The sequence below is a fragment of the Muntiacus reevesi genome, chromosome 2, assembly GCF_963930625.1.
Source record: "Muntiacus reevesi chromosome 2, mMunRee1.1, whole genome shotgun sequence".
Classification (NCBI taxonomy): domain Eukaryota; kingdom Metazoa; phylum Chordata; class Mammalia; order Artiodactyla; family Cervidae; genus Muntiacus; species Muntiacus reevesi.
Genome location: NC_089250.1, coordinates 246,585,399 through 246,608,390, shown reverse-complemented (window position 1 = coordinate 246,608,390; position 22,992 = coordinate 246,585,399). Strand labels below are relative to the sequence as shown.

The window sequence follows — 22,992 nt, the reverse complement described above, 5'->3', positions numbered from 1 at the left end:
ACACTGCTGTCTGGAGTGCTCATTCTCTCATCAACACCGACAACGAGGAAGCCCTCAGTAACTGGACCAGCTCATGCGCTGCCCGGGCCATGTGTCTGCCCTTTATACCCCTGCCTCGTGTTTTAGCCATCTGAGGGCAGGTCTGTTCCTCCAGAGAGGGGATGTTTTGGGCAGCTGCTTCGATTTGGCCTCTAAGAAGGACTTGGCCAGTATTTAAAATCCTTGCTTTTTTGTTTCTGTGGGTAACTGAAATACCTGACCCCTACCCTACTTCAGTAAGACAGAACTCTCAGTTAATTAATGCATTGTTTCAAGCTTTGATGAACAATCAGGGGAAAACAAAGTCTTACAAAATTTAAAAGGTCTTTTAGCATTAGGCTAACTTCTAAGGCTGTTTTTGCTATCCCTGAAAATCCATTAGAAAGTAAGACCAATGCACAGGTCCCCTGAAGCACTGGGGGAGTGATTACCCTTGTAATTGAGGATTCCCTGGGCAGCCTGGAATTGGGACTGTGCTTTGGCCCAAATATTGGTTCTCCCTCTCAATTCCAATCAGTCCATGTACAGAATTCCCCAGGGAGATTTTCAGACCCCACCCCTACCCACCTCCCCTCTACTCCTCCTTCCTTCTTTTCCCCCCTTCTCTTTTCCTGAATTTCTGATTTAGTGCCTCTGGGCAGAGACCAGGAAAATGTGTCTTTTACTGGCTCCTGGGAGGTTGTGATGATCAAAGGTGCAGGGATTCCCTACTCCAGGCTTTATACAGCCACATGGGTGGGGTTGGCATACTCAGGAAGCCAAAAGCAAAGGAGGCCGTCTTACAGATTTCAAATGGAAGCCAATTACATTTCATTATTAAGTAGCCATACCTGTTGTAATAGAAAATGATAACAGCATGGCCACTGAGACCGTATGAGAGAAATTAGAGATTTTTTGCTATACTCATTTAATATTGTAGCAGGACATTCATGTTATAAGTAGTCTGAGACCAACAGACTTATCTCCTGATCACATATGGGGGGTCTTTGGGGTGACACTTAAGCTTTTGACTCCACTGCTGACCTCCTGTGAGGTGGGTTTGAGGTGGGCACTGGGGATGGTTGTGACAGGTATTTTTTCCACATTATTTACTACTAAAGACAGCGGAATGTTGAATGGTATGGCCCTGACTGTCACCTTGTCCTCATCCCTTCGGGATGAGTCTGTGGCTGGTCCCCTGGGTCTCCCCCTCACTCTCAGGGATCCCAGTCCCTGACCTTCCTTAGAGGTGGCAATGGCTGTTTCTATGGTGGGATCCTCACTAACCACCATGTTGCCAGTTAGGGATGGGCAGGGATTCCACCCCATTCTGGAGGAAGGACTGCTCTCTTTAGACCCAAGGGGGATTTTCTACGTTTTTTTTCTGAGGAAGGTGCAGAAAGCATGGAAGCCTGTCTGTTTTTGACTGGAATCCAGCCAACTCAGCCTCATCACTCTGGGAAGCACATACTCATCAGAAGCTCTGATTGGCCACTGCTGACATCACAGGTCTCTGGGATGTGACTGGTAGACCAGATCCCGTCCTGAGGACACCTGGTGTTAAGTAGTCATTGTGGCCAAATCAAAACACTGTATTCTTGACATTTTGGTTTCAAATGTCCCACTTTGTCTCTTTGGGAGCAACCTCAAAGTTTCATGTCATAGAGTAATTTGCAGTTGTACTGACCACAGAGATTCCATGGGAAGGAGTCCCTTAGTTAGTCTGCGAACCAGGCTGTCTACACCCCATATCTATTCTGTGCCTATTCAGTGACCTGGGCATCTTAAGGGAAAAGGCAAAGCCATGTGGACTTGGCGGTGTGACCAGGGTGGCTCTGACCATTACACAGACCAATAAGGTATGTGGTGGGAATTGTATACAATATCTTGGAACTTGATAGCCCCAGGGAGGGCACCTGATTCATTGGCTTAGTCCTTGACCCTGGCATCTCAAGACTCAAATAACTCCATCTCTGACCGCCACCTCCCCACCCCCCACCCCGCCCACTCCAAGAGCCAGGCTGACTGCTTCAAGGCGCACCGTGATTATCAATGAGGGTGAAGTTGCTGTCCTCAGTGCTCAGGGAGAACTTGAACTTCACATCTCGTGGTGTTATATCCTTGTCTATTGCCGAGATTTGCACGACCAGCTGGAGGGTAAAAGACGGGGGATGGTCAGTGGTGGCGTTGAGCTGGCTGGGGTTTCAGTGATGGTGAGGGACTTTGGGTTTAGACCTGACTGTGGCTACCTCTCACTTGTAACACTAATCTCAATGGTCTCCAAAAGTCACTCTTTCTGCCACCTGCCTCCCCACCAATCTGCTCACTACACATTCTCTCTGAGCCTCAGTTTCACCATCTATAGGGGGAATGTCATCTTTCCTCAAGGCTGTTGTACAGGTTACATTAAGCTCATGAAGCGCCAGCTGACTGTGACCAGGAGGTGCTGCCTCTTTGGTCTGACCCAGGCAGGCACTGCCTCACCCTCCCACCTGAGCCAGACTCACCTTGCCCTGGGGGGCATTCTCACACACTTTGGGCTCATAGGGCTTGGCAAACTCTGGGGCGTTGTCATTCTCATCCATAACTTCAATGTGGACCTGCACGATGGATTCTTTGCCCGTGGGAGTCCCTGCAGGAGAAAGGACTCGTCACTATGGTGGATTTAGCAGATGTCAGCCCTGAGATTAGAAGGTGTATTGGTGGGAGTCCTGGAGGGGTGCTCTTTTTTCTGGAAGAGGGGGCTGTGGACATTTAGAAGGATGGCCAGGGATGGCGTTCTGGATGAAAGGAACAGAAGAGGAAGTGGGGTAAAGCCTCATGCCTAAGGATATTTGCTAGAGAATTACTTGTAAGAGTCAAAAAGAGAAAAACATAAGTGTATTTTTAAAGGTTTTAATTAAATCAATTAAGTAATTATTAAATCAATGCAGCAATTTAAGTAATCAAACCAATTTAAATAAATTAACTACAGAATAATTGAAAAGGTAAACAGTCTGTGTGAAATTGCTTTAATAAACAGGGCCAGTTTAAAAGAATGGACCATGTAAATTACATTTTAAAAGTTGTAATCTCTTTAATAAAGACATTTTAGTACCATGAGAAAATAATTCTGGAATAAGCTTAAGTAAAAATTCAGGGAACTATGATTTCATTTGTATAAAATGACAGATAGGAAAAAGACCAGAGGAAACACACTGGAGTGCTACCGGTAACTATTGCTGTATGGTGGGGTTAGGGCGGGGGGATACTTTTCTTCTTCTTTTTTGTATTTTCTATATTTTAAAATGCACAGTAAGCTATTACTATAAGATTTAAAACTTGTTTGAGTGAGATTAGATGGGGAAGAAAGGGGCAAAGATTGATCTGGAAAGCACTCAGAAGTCTACTGAAGTTGGCCTGGCTGCCGTATGGGGGACATGCTCCCAGCAGGAGGCAGGGACCCTCCTGGTTAGCACCAGTGGAACTTTGACCAAGTCACCCCTTTTCTGGGCCCCATTGGTCTCTGGGAAGGGTGTGGAATGTTGATCCTTCTCCTGGAGAGCAGTTGTGTTTTTTTCACATAGGCTAAGAATGCAAAGCTCCAACACCTGCCTTTCCCTCTGGCAACAGTTACCCTACTTTCTGGAGACTAACAATCTTAGAGTTGGCAAGTGCTTCAGATTTTGAATTCAACCCACTAACTGGCACATAAACAGTCTCCAAAGCAGCCTCTCCCAAATGTCCATGATAATAAAAATCACACGGCACTTGTTCAGTGCACATTCCCTGCTGTTTCTGACTCTCCAGACTAGGGCCTCCAGAGAGTCATCTGAGAAGCTCTGTGTTTAAGAGGTGACTCATGTGATTCCCATTGCAGGGACATATGGCAGCCTGTTTTGGAGCAGTGCTTCTTAAACTGTAGTGTGCATGAAAGTCTGACTCAGTCTGGGGTTGGCACCTGCTGTTTTGGTCTTCTAGCACAGTCTCAGGTGACATGGATATGGCTGGTCCATCTACACTTGGGGCTGGAGGCCCTGTAGCATCCCAGCCAAGTGGTGCACCAGCAGTGCTTTATAGTGCCTCTGGAGGCCTCAAATGACAACTTATGCCAATTTTAAAAGAATGAGGAAAGGAGAAGAGCCCAGGTCGTCTGGTGAAAGGGACCACTCACCACTAGGATCCACCTCTTTGGCTTCCACTGTCAGGTTGTACCAAGGGTGCACTTCTCTGTCCAGTTCTTTGTCATTGTAAATATCCCCTTTCTTGGTTATTCCGAAGAACTGGTCCTTGTCACTGGTCCTACGGATGGAGTACCTGTCCAGGGGAAAGAGTTTCAAGGTATTTCATGGCTTTCCATTGTTCTTTGTGGAGTCCAGACTCCCCAGAAGGACAGACGAGGCCCTTTAGGATCTGTCCCTTGCATCATCCCCCACCCTTCTCTCACTGCTCATTGCATCTGACCACCCAGAGAGCATCAGAGTAGTGAGATAATCTCTTTGATCCAGGCACTGTTGCGATCACTGGGATGAGGGTGGACCCTGAGACTCCATCCACAGTATCTTCAGAGTTGAGGCAGGTGGCACTGTAGTCAGCTTTACTTCAGCCTGAATTGGATTTTGTGATTAATGAAAAGATAGTTGGGTAAGAGCCGGGAAGATTTAAAAAAAGGAACCAGAAGAGGTAAGAAGTGATTGAAAGGAAATTAAATTTGTGAAGTAAAACTTTGAAAAGTTCTTAAGAAAAAGGCATGAAGAGAAGAAAAGAGAGGTGAAAAAAATCCATAATGTTCCAGATATAGTTTTTCTAATACTAAGGAAAATTCCAGAACAAAGAGAACAGAAGAAATAACAAATGATGTAATAAAAGAAAAGTTCTTGATCTGAACAAAGACCCAAGTTTATATATTAAAAGAGGTCATTGATATCAGGCATAGTGGAAAAAAGATCAATATTTTGCTATATTCTGATGATACTTTGGAATTTCAGAGGTGTGTTAAGAAATTGAAGAGAGGCCAGACAGAAAAATACATCCTTATAAAGAAAGAGAAATCAGACTTAATCCTAGACATTCACATAATGTTAAGCGCTAGAACACATTGATAATATTTTTGATTTGTAAATATGAAAGAACTCAGGAAGTATTTCACCCACAAGATGGGTCCTGAAAAACTTTTTGTGAAAATTCGCTTCATCTAAGAAATGTCTCAAAATAAAGTAAAAAAATCTGGCTTGGGAGGAATTAAATGGAAATTGTTGATTTCTTTATCATAAATAGGAAAGCAGTGGTGGTGGTGGTGGTGTGTGTGTGTGTGAGAGAGATTTATAAGTAGAAAATATTGGTCCAGGAAACCAGTTTAAGTTTTACAGTTAGAAATAATGTCACTGGCAGAAGTAAAAATGCATATATTCCATCCAAATACCTAGGAGAAAAAATGTGAAAAAAATAAACTACAACAAAGATGGGGAAGAGAAAAAAGTCATTAATTTTGAGAAATAGCCAATGTAAAACAGGCTAAAAGAAATAAGATCAAACCCATCATTTATGATGAAAAATGTAAATAGGTTAAACATGAAGCCTCTCAGTTTCTGTTGAAAAGTAAAGCCATCTGCATTCCAGTTTCAGGACACAACTTAAATGCTGAATGACCTAGAAATATTAAAAGTAAAGATTGGGGCTTGATGGCTCAGTGGTAAAGAATCTGCCTGCCAGTGTAAGAGACACGGGTTTGATCCCTGGTCTGGGAAGATCCCACATGCTGCAAAACAACTAAGCCCATGTGCCACGACTCTGAGCCTGTGCTCTCGAGCCTGGGAACTGTGACTATTGAAGCCCTCAAGCTCTAGAGCTCGTGCTCTGCACACAACAAGGGAAACCACTGCCATGCGAGGCCCGCACACAGCAGCTAGAGAGTAGCCCCTGCTTGCCACAGCTAGAGAAAAACCTGCGCAGCAGTGAATATGCAGCACAGCCAAATAAGTAAATAAAATTATCTATAAAAAGAGCAAAGGTTGGAAAATTTCAGGCGAACATCAGTAACATGAAAACAGTACTGACAAACCTTACATCAGGCAACATGGAGCAGAGGACAAAATATTTAAGCAGGACAAACTGTGTACTGTCATAAGGATGAAAGAGACAAGTCATAATGAAGGTAAAATAATTATAAACCTTTGTTAACTGAATAGAAAAATTTAAAATACGTAAAACAGAAGCCTAGATATTACAGAGGAAAATGGACAAAAGGACAGTTGTGTTATACCACAGAACATGTTAAAACCAAAAAATGCCCTACCACTTGTAAATGGGAAAAAAAGTCTCTTAAATAAACCATTGGATCAGTGAAGAAATAAAAATGATCATTACAGACTATTTAAAATAGAATGGCTATGAAAACAGTCATCCCCAAACTTATGAGATGTGGTCAAAAGGGAGGGACACATTTGTCCTTAATAGAGCATTGAAAGTGAAAGTGAAGTTGCTCAGTTGTGTCCGACTCTTTGCGACCCCATGGACTGTAGCCCACCAGGCTCCTCAGTCCATGAAATTTTCCAGGCAAGAGTACTGGAGTGGGTTGCTATTTCCTTCTCCAGGGGATCTTCCCAACCCAGGGATTGAACCTGGGCCTCCCGCACTGCAGGCGGCGCTTTACCATCTGAGCCACCAGGGAAGCGTTAACTCTCCCCAAACTGATATGCAAACACAATTCTCAATAGAATTCTAATACTTTTTATAAAACTCAAGATTTTTATGGTTCACAAGAAAGAACGGATGTTTGAGAATGCATTAAAGTTATATAAAGTGAAAAAATACTTGGGGGAGGGACTTGTGTTATACATACCAAGTTTTAGTAGAAAGCTGCTACAATAAAATGGAATGACTTTGCTACAGAACAAAGGATTCAAAAATAGATTCAAGGATATACAGGAACTCAGTATGTAACAAAGGTAGAAAATGATGACTTATTTGATTAGTGGTGCTGGCACAGTTGGCTACCAGCTCTGGAATAAAATGAGACTGCATGAACTTCATACTCTAAAATGTTATGTGGCCCTAGAAAGTATGGGCTGGATCTACATCTTTTGTCACAGAGGGTAGAGGTGCCTAGTTGAGATGGAGGAACAAGTTATGATGAAATGGTCATAATTGTGGTTTAGTTGCTAATTCACATTCAACTCTTGGCACTATGGACTGGAGCCCACCAAACTCCTCTGTCCATGGGATTCCCCAAGCAAGAATACTGGAGTGGGCTGCTATTTCCTTCTCCAAGGTTTCTTCCCAACCCAGGGATTGAACTTCCGTCTCCTGCATTAGGAGGCGGATTCTTTACCCCTGAGAAGCTGAAATGGGCATACTATGATCCATAAAAAATTTAAAACAATCAGAGCCCTGAAACAAATGACAAATCCACCACAAATGTCTGTAGGTGTTTGTGTGGTCATGGAGAAAAGCATCACAGGATCACAGCATACCGTGAACATGAGTTGTCTGGAAGTCAGGGTTACTGATGCTTTCTTTGTAAATCTTTGTGTTGTTTCATTGTGTGAAATGAACTTTTCCCTTTTGTGGTTTTGGGAAGACACTTGTAATGAAACATATTTAGTGAAGGGGTTTCACATATGTCAAGTTGGTTGTCCTCTTAACCGTCAGACCTCCCCAGATGGGACCTGTGGGAACCTGTACTTCCCCTTCAAGGTAGAGCAGACAATGGGCAGCTGAAATGGCCAGGACTGTGCTAGGTGGGTACCTGGGCGGGACAAGATTATACCTGGCCACATGGGTTAGTGGAAGAGCTTGGGCTTCTTGAGCCCTTGCCCACACCCAGTGTCTGTGCTGTGAGGAGCCAGTTTCCCCCTTGGCATCCTGGGCTCAGCCCAGCTGATTGTAAGAACCTCGGTGCCTGGGTGTGGTCATGATCATCACCATTCTCATGACTTCCACCCCCTTACCTGATGTCCCGTTGAGCAGCGTCAGGGTCCTTGGCCAGCACTGAGCCAATCAGAGGCTTCTTCTGGTTCTCCTGCAGCTGGAAGTGGTAAAAAGGCTGCTGGAAGGTGGGGGGCTCGTCCACGTCTGTGACGTTGATAATGACACGGGCGATGTTCTTGGGGGAGGTGCTGCCCAGGTAGCGGAGGTCAATGGTGGGGTCCGTGGCCTCTATGGTGAAGCTGTATTGCCGGATGCGTTCATAGTCCAGGGGCTGTGGGAGGAAACAGTGTGGTGAGCTCCTTCTCTGAACCAGGCCCTGCAAGGTAATGCTGGGATGACACCTGTTAAACAGATGAGGGGCCTGTGGCCTGGCTGCCTTCAGCTTTGTCCTGAGCTTGGCTCTGTTCTGAGTACTGGGGACACCAAGCGGATCAGCCATACTCTTGCTGTAAGGGGAGTACAGGCTAGTGGTTCTTCCCACAGCTCCTCAAAGCCGTGCCTTTTCTGTGTGCCTTTGCTCAAGTCTCTTGCCTGCTTGCCACACTCCTCACCCCATCAAGGAGCCTGTCCGAACGTAACCAGACGTCCTCATAGAGCCTGTTCCTGCCCCTCCTGACGCAGGTAGTTTTGCTCCCTGCCTGGGTCCCCTTTGGTGTGTGTGTGTGTTCTCCCTACTGGCCGAGAGCCTTGGTACCATGGAGGCTGTCCGACTTCCCTGGGTATATCCAGTTCCCAACACAGGGCTGGATCAGAGAGGGACTCCAGAGAGGTCTGGCTCAGGGACATGGGTTTGGGTGTCCCCTCTGAGGAGGAGATCCCTGGCCTGGGCCCCCTGGTCCTCAGCATGGCCATCCTGAAGGCAGTCTGTGCCTCCGGCAGACCTCTCCTCTTCTAGATTCAGCTGGTCTGACTGCTCTCTCTGCAGCAGCCACTGCCAGTGGGCACCCCATCCCCATGGTGTTCACTGTTTTCCTTATGCACTGACGGCTTTTGGCCACAAGCACCTGTAATCTACCAGGGCGGCACCCAGGGCAGATCAGAAAGTGCCAGGAAGTGAGCCCCCAGGAGCCCTCAGGCAGCCCACAACTGCTGCGACTCAGAAGTATATTCCACACGGTCGCCCAGATGTCCCAGTGTGACCGTGCCCCACTCTCCCACAGTGATCACCTGCTCACTAAGGAGCCTGTATTAACTCTCCTCCTTTTTCCATCTCACGGCTCCTGAGGCTTCCTGAGATCACCCCCCCAGATAAGCTGTATACACCTAAGTCCTTGCCTCAAGGTCTGGTTCTGGGGGAGCCCAGCCCAAGGGACTGACCCTTCTCTTGTGGCTCCATGTCCCAGCTCCAGGGTCACAGGATCCACAAGCACATGGCCTGCTCCACACTGGCCCAGATGTGGACCTTTGGTGGCCTCTGGCCCGGGAGCAGCCCCTGACTGAGTCCTGAGCATGCCAGGAGCCCCCAGCCCCCCATCTGATGTCCCTGCTGCAGGCCTGCGAACCTTTTTGGGCTTGATGATGCCCTCGTTGTGGGTGGGGTCCGTCTCGATGGTGAAGGTGTCCCTGTACGCGCCCTGCACGAAGCTGTACTTGGTCTTCCGGTTTTGGGGCTCATCTGGGTCCTCAACAAACAGAGAGCCCAGGGGGCTGCCCACACGGATGTCTTCTGGCACAGAAAACGTGTACCTGGCTGATGCAGAAGGGGTGCCCCAAAGGGCATTGGGTTAATGAGACAGACAAGGTAATTGCCACATATACTATCCCAGGATATTTTGATACAGGAAACGGTCACAATAAAGGAGCAGCAGTAGTAATAGTAATTCCTCTGGAATTTTGGCTCCCAAGGCACAGAGGTTCCACTCTATCTGTCCTTTCATCCCTTCATCCATCTGACAGGTAGTTATTACGCACCTCCTGTATGTCAGGCACTTTGCTAGGGGATCTGTCAGCTGCCAAGAGAGAGAAGCCCTGCCTTTGAGGAGCTTTCACTGTATACAGTGAGGTTGTTTTAGGGCAAACTGGCCTGTTCTTGCAGTGGCTGAGCCTCTAAGTGACATCAGCCTTGGAGGTGCAGGTGATGAGCCATCTATCTGACCTTCCTCCCCAGCCCACCCAGCGCATGGGAAGAGCTCTTGTTGGACATTTTCCTGTGGGGAGAATCAGTCTGTGGGTGGGTCAGGGCCCAGCCCTGGCTCTGGTGCTCTGCTGAACCCCGGCTCCCCGGCTCGTGGGTTTTCCTGAGGTCATGGGGTCTGGTGAAACTGGTCCTGTCTGGGAGTGGGACTCTGGGTACGTGACACACAGCAGGGAGTGTGACCTGCTGATGGCCCAGGGGGGCGTCCTGGCAGGCCAGGTGTGCAGCCTTGGGAGTGTGTGCAGAGACGGGGAGCACTGGGAAGGCATCTCTGATGTAGGCCCCCTCTGGGGTGGAGGGAGAGGTAAATGGACGCCAGGCTCCTCCCTGAGAGCCCCCCCCCCCACCCCGCCAGGGGCAAGGGAGAGGGGCTCACTCTGGGTGAAGATGGGGAAGTTGTCGTTGACGTCCTGCAGAGTGATGAACACGGTGGCTGTGCCTGACTCCCCCCGGCGGCCCTGGGCATCTTCTGCTTCCACCACAACCTCGTACTTGTCCTGCATCTCTCGGTCCAGGTTTTTGTTCATGGTGACAATGAGTCCTGCAAAATGTGTCCTGTCAGGAACCATGTTACCTGGGGAGCTTTTAAAAAATACAGATGCCCAGACACTACTCAGAGAGCCGTGACTTCAGAGCCCCTGGGTGACTTCCCTGTGCAGCCAGGGCCAAGAGCCAGGCGAGATCCACCACCCATCTCCACGCCCTGCACTGCTAGGCCAAAGCCACACAAGCACTTTGGTCCACTATGGGCTGAGAAAGAGCCTGAGGCCACATCTAGGCTCAGACTGAGCAAAGTGCTGTCATGGGTTAGGCCTCGGTGCAGCGTAGGTTGTTCTGTGTATTTGCCATTGTTCTGAATGGTGGCATGCCCCAGGCCTGACCTCTTGGACTTCTGTCTTTCTCCCAAGACTCAGTCCGTACAGTTTTTTAGGTCACATGGGATGGCTAGTGACAACGAGCCACATGCTCTTTATACGTCATCTAATTCAGACTTCACAGCTCCTGTATGAGGTGCATACATATAACCTTCCCCGTTTTCACCATGAGGACTCGCCAGTGCTCAGTGGTTGGTTGATTTGCCCAAGGTCTTTAGAAGCAGTGAGCAGCAGAGATGGGGTTGGAAACCAGATCTGTGTGGTTCCATAGCCAGAGCTGCCAACAAGCATTCTCGTCCGCCTCTCGCGTCACTGCTTGCATCTGGATTTTTGTCCCCTCAACTTGAATTCACGTCCTAAATTCATGTCTGCCTCCTCCTGCCCTCCCCAGCCCCCTTGTCTTGACACGTGGGACCGACCGCATCTGCAGGAAAGTGCGCGTCAGTGGTTGGTGACACCTGTCAGACTGGGCCTCCCTCTGTGCCTGCACCTCCACCCCCTCCCAGCTAGTACTGCCTGGGGGGGCTAGTCACACCGACCAGGACCACGGATGTCGAAGTTTTCTTTTCCCTTCGTGAGCTGGTACACGACAGAGGTGTGGTCTGCCACCGTGGGGTCGTCTGCATCCATTGCAGTCACCTGGATGACCGAGGTCCCTGCCAGGAGAGAATCCGGGGTTGCTGCCTTGTGACTGCCAGCCCCTCGCCCCGTTCCCAGGTGAGGGCAGATGGGGCTCAGGTTGTTCCCTGAACCCCCTCCCCCAGGTCCTGTTTTCTGAGGAGCCTGCCTGGCACTGAAGGGCTGGCAGTGCTGGAGGCCCAGCCCAGTCAAACGTGAAGGGTGAAGAGAACAGGTGGCTTTCATTTATGCGGGAAATGAGGGAGGGGTGAGTGTCTGGTGTCGTGGGGAGAAACAGAGGAAGAGCTGCCTTTTCTTTTTTTTTTTTCTTTTTTTTTGCTCCTGGAAGCATGAGAACAAGAGAATAGGAAGGGCCCCAAAAGACTGGGGGGTCACATCTCTTTCCCCTTGAACTCCAGGCTCCCCAGGCTCAACAAGAACGTCTGGTTTTGAGCCCTGGCCAGAGAGCCTGGACTAAGGGGTGGGGATGGGAGCTCTTTTCTTGCATCCCCTGGAGGCTGGGAGTAGACTTGAGGAAGAAACAGTCTCCTTTGGTGGCCTAGGGTCTAGGCTGGTGACATACCTGGGGATGAGGCTGTGTCCCTCTCCACTGCGCACCCCCCACCCCGACTCCTGCATGAACCCTAATGGTGACTCCTTATCTTGGTTGCAGAGTTGGCCTCCTTCATGTATGAAGTCTATGCTCTCAGCATGCCAGCCCTGAGAGTCAGAGCAGTGGGTGGGGTTGGCTTCAAAGAGTAACAAGGTGTGTGTGTGTATGTGTGGTGTGGGTGTGGGGATGTGTGGAGTGTGTGTGTGTGTGTGTGTGTGTGTGTGTGTGGTGTGTGTGACAATCAGGGCTCTGTCTGGGGCCAGGTCAGAGTTTAGTCTTTAGGGACCAGCGTTCCTTTCAAGTCACAGAAATTGTCACTACATGCATCCCCATCACTGCTTGGAACTCACTGAATCCTGTTCCAGGCAGTGAAGCTGCTGATGGGAGAGGTGCCTCAGGATCAGGGATGTGTGAGGGGAGAGGGAGAGGAACAGACCAGGCACATACCTATCCCTGACATCTCGGGCACGGAGGCATTGAACACCCGGTGGGTGAACACAGGCCAGTTATCGTTGACATCGTAAACTTTGATGGTGAAGCTAGAAGGAGACTCCAGGTTCTTCTTGGTGTCCTTGTCCACCACGAGGGCAGTGAGGTGGTACTCGGAGATCTTCTCCCTGTCCAGCCTCTCTAAGGCATACACATCCCCTGTGCTCTCGTCGACCCGGAAGACCTTGCCGACAGACTCTCCTTTGAGCTGGTACTCGGCATTTTTGCGGTTCACACTCGATTTAATCTATAGGAGGAGAGGCGCCGTGAGCAGGAGACAGCAGTGCCGTCTGTGTGTGTGCCTGTGTGAGTTTATGGGATTGTTGAAAAATCAATTATATAAGCTTACAATTAAATGAACTGTATTAAAAATGAAGGTAATGTACTCAACATTTTTTGCTTCCTAATAATTTTACTACATTTCACCATGTTCTTGAGTTTTTATGTTGATCCTGTCTAATCATGGAAATATTAATGGTGTGTCTATGCACATCTCTTTCCAACTCTGCCTTCAAGTTGGTAGCTTGAAACAAGATGTGGGGAAAGTGTTTACACCAAGGAAATTGGCAAATGCTATAAACAGCGTCTTTCCCCTTCAAAAGCCAGTTCTCAACTGTTTATCAGCCCATCACTGGGCCCCTGCTATTTAGTTTTGGGACGATACATAAAATGTTCTCTTCTTGAAGAAAAAAAAAGTTCTCCTCTTGAGTACTTTCAATGTGTAGTCCTGCAGAAAAGAACTCCAGCGAGCTTTGTTTAACTCAGGATTTCCCATACTTGTTAGACCACTGAATCCTTTTCCTTTGTAACACGTGTTATTAGTGTCCTTAGGAATAAGATTTGGCAAATAATGTGTGTGAAGGAATTTTCTCAGGCTGTCAATAAATGCTAGTTGTTACTCATGCGAGAGCCACATGTTAAAGGATATTAGAAGGTTAGAATTGCTGAACATTTCATTGATAGAATCTTAGAAATTCTTAGGAGCATAAACAAATGATATTTCATACATCTTGAATGCTTCTCTAATGGATGGTTAGGATGTTCAAAAAACAGAGTTCAATTCAATGAAAGAAAAAAAAAAATCATCAAATCCCTACGAAGTGCCAGTCTGGGAGCACAGAGATAGTGCAGACCGTGTTCTTGCTCTCAAAACCTGGTTTGAAGATGCAGAGGCTGAGGTTTTGAGGATGGGCAGCATTTAAAGGTCAGTTGGAATGAGAGCCTTGAGTGAAGGTGTCACATCAGAAAGGCTGGAGGAGGACCGGAGAGAGAGAGGGGTCTCAGGACAGAAGAGGTGGCATCAAGACGGGCACAGTGAAGTCCCATGAGGTCTGGAAAGCATCCTCAGGCTTAGCAACGATGCAGTCATCTGAGCCCTTGGGGAGAGCAGTGTTAGGGTGGTAGATGAGAAGCCGGATGACAAGGTTTCTAGAGGAGAGTCTCAGAGGTGAGGAAGGGGGAACTGGGAAGGAGGCTCCTCCCCTTTGGGGGGCAGAGAGAAGGAGAAGCGGGGCTGTAGCTAGAGGTTGTGAAGCATCTTAGAGCACAGTGTGCAGGGGGCAGGTGGTTCATGGGGAGGCCCCAAAACCCAGCAGCCAGGACATGTGATGAATGGATGGACTGGAGGCAAGAAGTGGTGCACTGCTCTGGAGCCTGTGACCTGGGCAGGAGACAGTGGGGATCAAGGAGCAGGGGCAGTGTGGGGCCCTGTGAGTTACTCAAGGTTAGGATAGGATGGTTGTTCCAAACCTGGCTGCGTGGGTGCATTAGGACCCAGGTAGGGAAAGGTAGCCAGGGGGGCGTGAGTCTGCTTGGATATGTCATTGGAATTCTAAGATTGTGGCAATGGAAAAAATGTTGGCTGCCATATTAGTAAACAAGGGATATTACAGCCATCAAGCCATCACATTACAACTCGCCCTACCCCACCTCCCAGCAGATGGTGCACCCGAGGAGACTCAGGATGAGAAAGCACAGGATACTGACCCCAGAGAGCTGAGCTGTGCATCAAAGGAATGATTTCAGTGAACCCTGACCTTGGCATCTTCTCATACGCGGAAAAAGGGCTCAGTTCTTTGAGATGTCTGTTTTTCTTTAATTAACAGTGATCTTTTGAAGTTCCAACTACCTGATCTTTGTTGCAAAAGCTCTTGTATACTCTGGCTCCCCACCTTGCCTCTTTGCAGACGTCGCTCAGAGAGATGTGAGAGTCCTGTCTCCCAGGCTTGAAGTCCTCAGAATGTCCACCACATAAAATAGGACTCTCAACTTTTAGATTGTGTTTTTTTTTTTTCTAGTTGTCATTTTGTATCCAACTCATACTTAAACAACTTTGGTAAAAATTTCTCAATATTATCCAATCAATAACATTAAAAAAGATATCCTGTGAAGGTAAGTTTCTGTTCTCCTTCCCTCCAAATTTTCTTAGGCAGACTTTATATATTAGAACAGTTCTAGATTTATGGAAAAACTGAGATGATAGTACAGAGGATTCCCATATGTCCCACTACCCGTTTCGCTGTTGTTAGCATCTTACATTAGTATGGTACATTTGTTGTAATTAATGGACCAGTGTTTATACATTATCATTAACTAAAGTCTATAGTTTGTGCAGATTTCCTTAGCTTTTACCTCGTGTGCTTTTTCTGTTCTACGATCCCACCTGGGATACCACATTACATCTATTAATGGTTGTTATGTTTCTTTAAATTCCCCTAGGCTGGGATAGTTTCTCAGACTGTCCTTTTTTTTTTTTTTTAATTGAAGCATAGTTTAATTTACACTGTTGTGTTAGTTTCAAGTGTACAGCAGAGTGATTCAGTTATACATACATACATTTTCTTTTTCAGATTATTTTCCATTGTAGGTTTTTACAAGATGTTAAGTATGGTTCCCTGTTGCTATACAGTAGGTCTTTGTTGTTTACTTGTTTTATATATATTGATGTGTAGATGTTAATCCCCAAACTCCTAAGTCATCTCCCCCACACCTACCCCACTTTCCTCTTTGGTAACAAAAGCTTATTTTCTCTGTGAGACTCTTCTTGTTTTGGATGACCTTGAGAGTTCTGAGGACTGCTGCTTGGGTGTTCTGTCAGATGCCCCCCTACTAGAGTTTGTTTTGCTCATGATTAAACAGACTGAGGTTATAGGTTTTGGGGGGCCTTCCCCTTTTAAAAATTATCCCTTTATTTGGATATAACCTCTCAATGCCAAAAGCTATGCTGACCCATATTTGTGAATTCAGAAGGCCGCTCAGGTCTCATTCCCATTGTCCAGCAAACAGCTCTGTAAACAAAGGCTCTGTGGCTCTGATCTTGATAAACAGGGACTTCCTTCCCTCAGATGATGTCTTTGGAGCGAGGAGGTGAGCCCTGGAGCCCTGTCCTTGCCTTTTCTGGGCAGCCTTGCTGCTTCCCAGAGTGAGGATTGCGTGGGGCTCCCTCCCGCCCCCTGCCCCATACCAGGTGCCAAGTGCATGGTGGTGGCAGGTGACTAGCAGGCCTGACGCTCTTCCTGCTGGGCAAAGAACCTCAGGCAAGCTGTTCCGAGTCTGTCAGGGCTGCTCGTAGCCCCGCTTTCTGCTGACTGTTCCTGACTCAGCTCAACGGTATTCCTTGGGGGCAGCCATTCTCTTTGGAAGCTGATTCATGGCCCAGTCATCCCATTGGGGAGGAGTAGGTGGTCTGACGACATTTTCCTCTAGTGTGGAAAGTCAGGAGCCCTACGTTTTCCTGGGGTTTTTCTGGTTTCACTGTGTGACCCTGGGGCAAACTTCTTCCCTTCTGAAGGCAGACTGAAAGATCTAAATTTCCTAGCCATTCTTTATGGCCAGAGGAGGCCTGGGCCCAGGGAGTTGGCCTTGGGCAGGACTGGGAGTGGAGATTCCCAAGCTGGCCCTCACTGCCACCTTCTGGGGCGTTTCTGGTACCAGGGCCAGACTGAACCCTCCCCCATTTAAAGATCCTTTCTGGCCTGTTTCTCTATAATCACCGGGAGCCCCGTCTGGCATGTGTGAGGCTCTTTGTCTAATACATGCTGCCCTTCTAGACCAGGGTGGGCAAACTGTTCCTGTGAAGGGCCAGATAGTAAAAATTTTTGACTTTGTGGGTTATATGGTCTTTGGACAATTACTCAAATCTGCCATTGTAGCATGAAGGCAACCACAACTTCACTTTCAAAACCATGTGGTGGGGCAGTTCCCTCAGCCCCTATTTATGTATGTATTTGTTTAATTGAAATATAGCTGATTTATAATGTTGTGTTACTTTCTAGTGTTTAGCAGAGTGATATATATATATACACACACACACACAATATATATATATACACACACATACTTTTTCAGATTCTTTTCCATTATAGGTTATCACAAACTACTGAATATAGTTCCTTGTGCTATACAGTAGGACTTTGCTGTTTGTCTGTTTTATATATGATAGCTTGTATCTGCTCACCCCAAACCCCTAATTTATTCCTCCCCTCTTTCCTCTTTGGTAATCATAAGTTTGTTTTCCATGTAAGTCTGTTTCTGTTTTGTAATTAAGTTCATTTATATCATGTTTTTAGATTTAACATATAAGTGATGTCATATGACATTTGTCTTGCTCTGTGTGACTTCATGTAGTCTGCTTACCTCTAGGTCTGTCCATGTTGCTGCAAATGGCAGTGTTTCATTCTTTTTATGGCATGCACACACACACACACACACACACACACACACACATATACCTGCATATCTCCACATCTTCTTTATCCATCTGTTGATGGACAGTTAGGTTGCTTCCATGTCTTGGCTATTGCAAACAGTGCTGCTGTGAACTTTGGGTTGGATGTATCTTTTTGAAATAGAGTTGTCATATTTTCTGGATATAAGCCCAAAAGTGGGATTGTTGGCTCAGAGAGTAACTCTGTTTTTAGCTTTTCAAGGAACCTCCATGCTGTTCTCCATACTGGTTGCACCATTTTACATTCCCAGTCACAGTATAGGAAGGTTTCCTTTTCCCCACACCATTTCCAGCATTTATTGTTTGTAGACTTTTTACTGATGACCATTCTGACTGGTATGAGGTATAGTTTTGATTTGTATTTGTCTAATAATTAGCGATATTGAGTATCTTTTCATGTGCCTGTTGGCTATCTTTATGTCTTCTTTGGAGAAGTGTCTACTTAGGTCGTCTGCCTATTTTTTGATTGGCTTGGTTTTTTGTTTTTGTTTTTAATATTGAGCTATATGAGCTGTTTATGTATTTGGGAAATTAAGCCCCTGTCTGTCACATCTTTTGCAGATATTTTCTCCCAGTATCTATGTTGTCTTTTTGTTTGTGGTTTCCTTTGCTGCACAAAAGCTTGTAAGTTTGATTAGGTCCCTTTTATTTATTTTTGCTTTTATTTTTTTTGCCTTGGGAGACTGACCTAAGAAAACATTGCTGTGATTTATGTCAGAGAATGTTTTGCCTATGTTCTCTTTCTTGGAGTTTTATGGTGTCATGTCTTATATTTAAGTCTGTAATAAATCATTTTGAGTGTGGTGTGAGGGAGTGTCCTAACTTCACTGGTTGATATGTGGCCAACCCCTGTTTTAAATCACAAGCTCTGTGAGGGTGAGTAGCTCTGTGTTTGTCCCCCATTGTCTTCTGGAGCCCGGTCTGTGCTTGGGACCACCCCTCCTCTCACCAGGGCACTGATCTTTCTTTAGCTGACCCTGCTTAGCTTCCAGGAAACTGACATGGTGAGATTTTTAAAGCACTTGAATGGAGTTTTTCTCCTCAGTGAAAACTCTTGGAATACCTAACCCATCTCCCTGTTGTCATGTGTGAAATTCCACCACTGGAGCCTTTCCTTTCAATGGAGTGGTTTTGACATCAGCAGTCCTTTGACACAGGAAGATAGTTCATTAGTTACTCAGTGTAGCTCCAAGCCCTAAGAGGGTGGCTGAGGATGGACGTGTTTGCAAAAGGATGAAGTGAGGGTTAGAGTCATAGACCCTGCCCTGGAGGGCAGGCTTGGGTCAGGCACCTTGTTACGGCTGTCTTAGAATCTGGGGAGTGGATGGCCTGAGAGAAAGGGGGTTTTGAGGAGCTCAAAGGCCTCGACTAGAGATGGCAAGCTGTGGCCTGGATAATGAGCTTTGTCACCTGCACAATTTTGTAGACGCCTGCTCAGGTCCTGAAGACCTCTCAGATGGGCAGATTAAAAGCAGCCTTGACTGGTCCCACCCTAAGCCCTGAACCCTCAGACTACACTGGCCTTCTCAGCTGTGCATGGGGTGGCATTCAGGCCATAGGCCAAAGGCTGGGAGAAAAACGAACCCTTGTGCGCACCATTACTTCCACCACCACCGTAATCTCCACTACCACCGTCATCCCCACGATCATCATCATCGTCCCCACCACCTTCCCCTTCCCAGTCACCTCCACCACCGCTTTCTCCTTGCCTCGTTTCTCATAGTCACTGCCTCCGTCACCTGTCTCTCCCACTATGACCACCACCCTCACAGCCGTCCTCTCCAACCCTACAGCCACCACCCCCCCCATCAGAGTCTTTCCCATCACCACCAACGCTGTGGGCTGCCTGCCGCCAAGGCCTCTCCTGCTCCAGGGCCCGAGGCTTACCTTGCCCACGTAATGGGGCAGCGAGTCATTTCTCTCTTCGCTGATGTGCATCTGATTCCAGATCCAGTCTCTCTTCTGGCGCCGGTGAGCGGGCAGTGAGCCAGGGGTGTCGGGTCGGCCAGGGTTGATGGCTGCTGCAGTTGCTGCCAGCAGGCCCAGGTAGTAGGTGCCGCCTGTGGCCAGCAGCATCACGAGTACCTGCATCTTCCCAGGAGGGAAGGCTGGGACTGAGGGAAGAGGGGAGAGGCCATCAGGTCGTGTGGGGTGCGAGCATCTCTCAGGGAGCACTGAACTGTTTAACCCTTCGTCCTCCACTCTCTGCTCAGACCAGCAGAACCAGAGCCTGTTCCTGCCCCCACAGAGCTCCCAGTCCAAGAGGGGAGGGCGGACATGGAAACAACTCCTTCTTAAGGGTCGCATGTGCTGGTGGGGAAGCAAGCGTGGGTGACGGGGAGCCCAAAGGAGAGCTGTAGGGGAGATTTTCTGGAGGAGAGGGTGATGCTGATGTGAGCGAGAGCTCCCGGAGCCTTGTGCAGGGGACACCCAGCTTATCCTCATTTCACATGTGGGAAACCTGAGGCACAGACATGTGACGTTCACACTGGAGTCAATGGTGGGACTGAGCCTAGAGCCCAGTTGTCTGACTTCAACAGCCGACATTTATCAATAAATGTCATAAAAAATTAAAATGTCACCAGAATGATAAATATCAACTTTATATGTGTTATCTCACTTAATCCTCCCAATAACCCTGGAGGTGGGTATGTATAGTCCTCACTTTATAGATAAGCTGAGGAAAAGAGGTTTAGTAACATTTCCCAGCTCACCCAGACTCTAAGCTGCAGAGTCAAACTCAAACTGAGTTGGCCTGGCCCCAAAGTTCCTGCTTTTTCTTTCTGCTTTCTCTTGTCCTAGCACCTGCTGTGGGGTGGGATTTAAAGGCTTGTCTGAGCAAATATACCCCCCGGGCGGCCCAAGAACCCCTGTGGCAGCGCTGCTTTGATGCTGTCTTCAGAAGGCTCTTAAGAAAGCTGGATGTCTTAACCCAGAGGGTCAGGCCCTCACCAGACCCAGAGCTCACAGTTGGTGATCAGCTTAGGAGCTGTCACGAGAGCAGGGGTGGGGTGGGATGGGAGTGTTGAGAGGCTGGGCTTACAGGACCAGCTTCATAGTGTGTGGGGTCCAGTACACAGTGGAAACATGGGGTCCTTTTTACAAAAGTTATTAAGAATTTAAGGACAGAGACGGAAGAACATGAAACTCAGGACGAGGTCCTTTTAAGCACAAGATCCCATTGAAGGCAACCCTTGGGGTGTGGGATCACCCTGGATGAGGAATCTGGGGTCATGCAGAGAGAGGGCCTGGCTTCACCCTGAGTTCCAAAAGGAAGGGGGATTTTCTCACTGCCCCATGGAGGGTGTCACTGTGCCCTCTCAGCCCTGACCTCTCAGCCTATACCCATGCTGGGCCCCGTGTGACTGACCTGCGGTTCCTGGGAAGGTTCAGAGGAAGAGGGGTGCTGCGTGGGAGAACCAGGGCTCTCATCTGGAGAGAGGGAGGGACCCCTGGGTGCTGAGTGGGAGGCCACCACCCTGGCCGTCTCCTGCCCTGGCTGGAGGGAGGGGCTGGATTCTGCATAGCACAGGAAGTTTCTAAACTCTAGTAACATTTTCTCTGAGACGGTGGCGCCAGGCTGTCCTCCGTGACGGCTGAGGGTGTCTGTAGACTGGCTCCTGGGCCTGCTGATCTTAGCACCCAGCATCCCCGTGGCCCCTGCTGAAGGCCTGGGAGGAAGAGGGCTTGCAGGGCTGGGGTGGGACAGTGCCTGGAGAGCAAGTACTGTGTGCCTGGGAAGTCTTTTGGGTCCATTTCCTCAGTCCTAAATGAGGCGGTTGAACCGAAAGGGATCTGATGCCCTTTGAGGTGGGCTGTGAGAAGGGCAGCTGCTCCAGGCAGGAGGAGGGCAGTGAACAAAGGCACGGGGAGCTGAGAGTCCTGCCAGGAAGCTGTCCTAACTCAGAGGCAGCGTAGCTGTGACCCCTGGCAAGCCTCACGGGGTTCAGGCCCGATAGATCATTTCCTTCTTTGCCTGGAAATGACCTGCATGTCTTGCTGCTTTCTGCATCCCTCAAGTGAGAAGTGACTCAAGAATGTAAAAGTAGGAAAGGGTGGGGGGGAAGGGATAGTTAGGGAGTTTGGGAGTGACGTATACACGCTGCTATTTTTAAAATGGATTACCGGACTTTCCTGGTGGCTCAGTGGTAAAGAGTCACCTGCCGAGGCAGGAGACACCGGTTCAAACCCTGATCTGGGAGGATCCCACATGCTGCGGAGCAACTCAGCCCATGTGCCACAACTATTGAGCCTGCGCTCTGGAGCCCAGGAACCAGAACCACTGAAGCCCTGCACCCTAACACCCATGCTCAGCAACAAGAGAAGCCGCCACAATGAGAAGCCTGTGCACTGCAACTGGAGAAAAGCCCGTGCAGCAACAAAGGCCCAGCACAGCCTAAATAACTAAATAAAATCAAAAATAAATAAGATGGATTACCAACAAGGACCTACTGTATAGCACAGGGAACTCTGTTTAATGTTATGTGGCAGCCTGGATGGGAGGGGAGTTTGGGGGAAAATGAATACGTGTATACATATGGCTGAGTCGCTCTGCTGTCTGCCTGAAACTATCAGAACATTCTTAACCAGCCATACTCCAATATAAAAGAAAAAGTTTTTTTTAAAAAAAAATAAAAAAGTGAAACACACAGAAGTGAAATTGAGAAAGGGGAAGAGAGAATTCTCAGGCCCCAGGGCAGGACTAGGTCCCGAGGCCGAGCCCAGAGGGAACATGAATGGAGCCTCTGCTGTGTGCTCGGCGTTAGTGGCAGCAGTGAGCAGGAAAGACAGGGTGTGTCCTTGGGGAGTGCACACTGTCGTGGGGACCCCAGGAAAATAAGGACATGAGGAAAAGCATCAGCTGCTGATCAGAGGTCCTCAGGGAATTACGCTGGGGGGCACAGCAGAGGGCGAGGGGGCAGCTGGCTGAGACTCCCAAGGCCAGGGAAGGCTTCTCAAGAGAGATGACTACTGGGCCAACATCGGAGTGTCAGCCCTTGGAATACCAGGGGAAGGGAGGATATCCCTGGCAGAAGGACCAGCAAGTGCAAAGGCCCCGAGGTAGAAAAAAATGGTTCATTTGTCTGAAGAAACAAAAGAGAAAGCCCTTGGGTCAGATAGAAACGAGCATTTTGTGGGGGCTCCAGAAGAGGTGACCAGGTCAGGATGGTAGGCTGAATGATGACCCTCAAAGATGTCCATGTCGGAGGAGCCAAGATGGCGCACGAATGGGATGGGGAGACCACTTTCTCCCCTACAAATTCATCAAAAGAACAATTGAACACAGAGCAAACTTCACAAAACAACTTCTGATCGCTAGCTGAGGGCATCGGGCACCCAGAAAAGCAGCCCATTGTCTTCCAAAGGAGGTAGGACAAAATATAAAAGATAAAAAGAGAGACAAAAGAACTAAGGACGGAGATCCGTCCCGGGAAGGGAGTCTTAATAGAGAAAGTTTCCAGACACCAGGAAACCCTCGCACTGGTGGGTCTGGGGGAAGTTTTTGAATCTGGGAGGGCAACCTAACTGGGAGGGGAAGAATAAATAAAACCCACAGATTACATGGCTAAAAGCAACTCCCAGCAGAAAAGTACTCCAGACGCCCGCATCC

The 22,992-nt window shown here is 48.1% G+C and overlaps 1 protein-coding gene across 2 annotated transcripts in view; it reads right to left on the bottom strand.

Moving 5' to 3' along the window:
* The window catches only part of CDH5 (cadherin 5), a 42,904-nt gene that overhangs the window by 4,368 nt on the left and 15,544 nt on the right, over nucleotides 1-22,992 (bottom strand). For both annotated transcript variants that reach the window (XM_065925453.1, XM_065925454.1), the window contains exons 2-10: nucleotides 19,269-19,495; nucleotides 12,614-12,902; nucleotides 11,475-11,591; nucleotides 10,437-10,601; nucleotides 9,429-9,616; nucleotides 7,947-8,197; nucleotides 4,172-4,314; nucleotides 2,526-2,650; nucleotides 2,060-2,168 (exon numbers count right to left, since the gene is read on the bottom strand). In XM_065925453.1, the coding sequence (XP_065781525.1) occupies nucleotides 2,060-2,168; nucleotides 2,526-2,650; nucleotides 4,172-4,314; nucleotides 7,947-8,197; nucleotides 9,429-9,616; nucleotides 10,437-10,601; nucleotides 11,475-11,591; nucleotides 12,614-12,902; nucleotides 19,269-19,472 (1,591 nt within the window). In that variant the 5' untranslated portion in view covers nucleotides 19,473-19,495. The remainder of the gene's footprint in view (nucleotides 1-2,059; nucleotides 2,169-2,525; nucleotides 2,651-4,171; nucleotides 4,315-7,946; nucleotides 8,198-9,428; nucleotides 9,617-10,436; nucleotides 10,602-11,474; nucleotides 11,592-12,613; nucleotides 12,903-19,268; nucleotides 19,496-22,992) is intronic.